The 3,351-nt window shown below is 38.9% G+C and overlaps 1 protein-coding gene across 1 annotated transcript; it reads left to right on the forward strand.

The window, feature by feature from the left end:
• Positions 1-2,756, forward strand: LOC117482884 (heat shock factor-binding protein 1-like). Its single transcript, XM_034131121.1, has 3 exons — positions 1-166; positions 250-316; positions 2,274-2,756. The coding sequence occupies exons 1-3, from the start codon at positions 122-124 to the stop codon at positions 2,384-2,386; spliced, it is 225 nt and encodes a 74-aa protein (XP_033987012.1). The 5' UTR covers positions 1-121; the 3' UTR covers positions 2,387-2,756.
• The last annotated feature ends 595 nt before the right edge of the window (positions 2,757-3,351 follow it).

Below are 3,351 nucleotides of genomic sequence, written 5' to 3' on the forward strand. Positions count from 1 at the left end.
ATGGGAGTCATTGCTAACGTTTTCGAGGGGAAGAAAAAACAGCAAGAAAACATTCATACTCAGGTTGTTGCGGCCAAGATTAGGTTTCAGCCGATATACTAAAACTGTTGTTTAAGAAACGATGTCGAAAACAGAGAGCAATTCAGCTAAAGAGTTGACAGAAGCGGTGAGTTTGTCTGACATTGATAAAGGTATGTGCACAAAAACTAACATTGTAATACTTGAAATGCCTTATTTCTTTTCCTATAGATGGAGGAAACAATGCAAAGACTTCAGGGACGATTCAAGGGAATTTCTGAGCAGCTGGAGTCCAAAAATATCCTTGTTTTATACCATGTTCCTACTGTAAACAGCTGGTAACTTCACTGCCTGCTTCACTTTTTGGCGTTTCCGGTTTGCTCAATAATTGTCGCAGCATTTACTTATTGTTATAGCTTATAATGAATTAAGCGAGTCCTGCATTTAGCTAAAACGCACCTGAGAGTAATTACTAATCAAAGACGTGTCCTCCTGTCAAACACACAGCTGTGTTAACATGCATGGCCACTGGGGGGCGTTCAAACTCAGTCTAAAACAAAAACCTCAAATCCAATTGAATACTTATGCATATTTTTCTATTTAAGACACATTTGTCAAATGCAAAAACAAAAACAGTAAGCATAAAAGATAAAAACACATTTGTTCTCAAAGTCATTTTCCTGAGCATGGCTGACATTTTCACTCGTCATAATAAAAAATTGCAAATGTGTTCAAATGACCATCCAAAATCTGGTCCTCTTGCCCAAAAATGATTATGGATTCATACGTAGATACAGTGGTGTAAAGTACCTAAGTACATTTACTCAAGTACTGTACTTAAGTACAATTTTGAGGTACTTGTACTTTACTTTTTACTTTGTACTTCTACCCCACTCCAATTCAGAGGTACATGGTGTACTTTTCCTCCACTACATGTATTTAATACCTTTAGTTACTTCACAGATGTGGATGAATGATGTGAAATATAATCAAGTGTTAAATCAGACTTTAGTTCCACCTGGAGTAAATCCACAAGCTACCCTGCAGTATACAAAGTCATTCAAACTAGCTGCACCTTTACCAGCTTTGAGAACACTTTCATGATCAATCATTATAAAACATATCATATATATTATTCTGAAATGGACCAATCTGCACAATGACTACTTTCACTGTCGCTACTTTCACTATATTTTGATGAGAAGACTTTTCTACTTTCACTTGAGGAACATTTTGAATGAAGGACTTTTACTGTAACTGAGTATTCCTACACTCTGGTACTTCTACTTTTACTCAAGTACAAGATCTGAGTACTTTTACTCAAGTACAAGATCTGAGTACTTCTACTTTTACTCAAGTACAAGATCTGAGTAATTCTACTTTTACTCAAGTACAAGATCTGAGTAATTCTACTTTTACTCAAGTACAAGATCTGAGTAATTCTACTTTTACTCAAGTACAAGACCTGAGTACTTCTACTTTTACTCAAGTACAAGATCTGAGTACTTCTACTTTTACTCAAGTACAAGATCTGAGTACTTCTACTTTTACTCAAGTACAAGATCTGAGTACTTTGACTCAAGTACAAGATCTGAGTACTTTGACTCAAGTACAAGATCTGAGTACTTTGACTCAAGTACAAGACCTGAGTACTTCTACTTTGACTCAAGTACAAGATCTGAGTACTTTCCCCACCTCTGTGTAGATGTCTCTTACTTGCTTTTGCTACGGTAAAATATATTTGTGAAACTCGGCTTTCAGTAAGAGTAAGACTTTTGAGATGTTAACCATTGCAGCCCCGTCCCGTTCCCCTGATGACCTTTTAATCAAGATGTTTACAATACACCTGCGAGTAGGAGCCTTCTCAAAAACAGTTAAAGAGTCTTATATGTTTTTAATGTGTGCCATTGTGAAGGAACAGGGAACAGAAGACACTGGGAGCGCAGGTACGTTTTATTCACCCAAATAATTTATAGTCCTTATAAAATAACACAATTAACAAAGATACAACAAACGCTCAATTATATATCAAATAAACCTATATTTTCTAGATGTGATTAAGCAGCTTAGCCTTTTGCCAGGAGGAGGGTTAGCACTCTAAAATGAAAAGCTTCCTAAATTAAACAAGATTGTGTGCACCAATTTGTCAAAGAAGACATGGCTGTAAATGCTTAATATCATTTGAATGTGAAATGGTTTCTATATGGAGTTGTTGCTCTCTGGTTCCCTGGCAGATTGTTCCTTCACTTGCGCACTAGATGAGATGGGAACGCGCATCGACGACCTTGAGAGCGACGTGTCTGAGCTCATGACGCAGGCTGGCATGGAGGAGCAGGCCACTTCCTGTCATGTGACCTCCAAAAACTGAGGGGCTTTTTCCCACAGAGTTGTCACTTTAGTGGGGACACATCACTTGACCTCTTATCACTTTAAAATGTGGCCAAATGTATGCTTTGCTGCTCACAAATCTGTGTGTTTCACTCTAACACTAATCACAGGCACAATATTTGTAAGTGTTATGACAAGGAAACAGTGCAGCAGGCCAAAAGGCTTTCAGGCACTTTGTAGACATCTATTTTGACTTGTATGGTCAAAACCTTCTGTGTTCCCTCAAGGCTTATCAATCACATCAGATGCATTCACTACCTCAGGCAAAGCTTTTATTTAAATATTCATCAAACTTGAACTTGTTCACTGGGTGTTTCTCAATGTCGAGGAAGGCTCCTCCAGAGCCACTATTTCAAGGATGCTACGTCATTGAATCCCGCCGTAGGACTGTTCCAATGTCCAGGATCCTTGGAATTCTACCGAGGACTGAGTCCTTCGTTGCGGGAAATTTCGAGGGATGCACCAGTGTATCCTCCGCGGTCTTAAAATCCCCACAATGCTTTGCGCACGGACCAATTTCCCAAATCTTTGGTGGAAAATGTAATATAAGGCGGGGCCTCTCATATGACGCACACTTGCTAGCCTGTTCCATTCTTCGTTCTCCGAATGAAAGGAAGGGTTCTTGCCTAGCCTCTGAAAGACCTGACTCGGAGGGACATGGCCTACCAAGGAAGCGTCCTCAACATTGAGAAACACCCTCTGGCTGCACTCGAGCAAAACACTCAACCATATCTTTTTAACAAGGGCATCTTATTTGATCAAATAAAGTGTTAGTAGCCGTTATGTGTTATCTTTGGATATAGAGAAGATTGTTGCCATCATAACGTCTGAGTTTTAAACTAAGATCAGCTGCCTATATCCTAGCTACAGCATGTCACTTAAAATGAACACAGTGGCATCTAAAATACGACATTATTGGAAGAACATCGACTTTTGACCATTAAT

The sequence above is a fragment of the Trematomus bernacchii genome, unplaced genomic scaffold (assembly GCF_902827165.1).
Source record: "Trematomus bernacchii unplaced genomic scaffold, fTreBer1.1, whole genome shotgun sequence".
Lineage (NCBI taxonomy): Eukaryota > Metazoa > Chordata > Actinopteri > Perciformes > Nototheniidae > Trematomus > Trematomus bernacchii.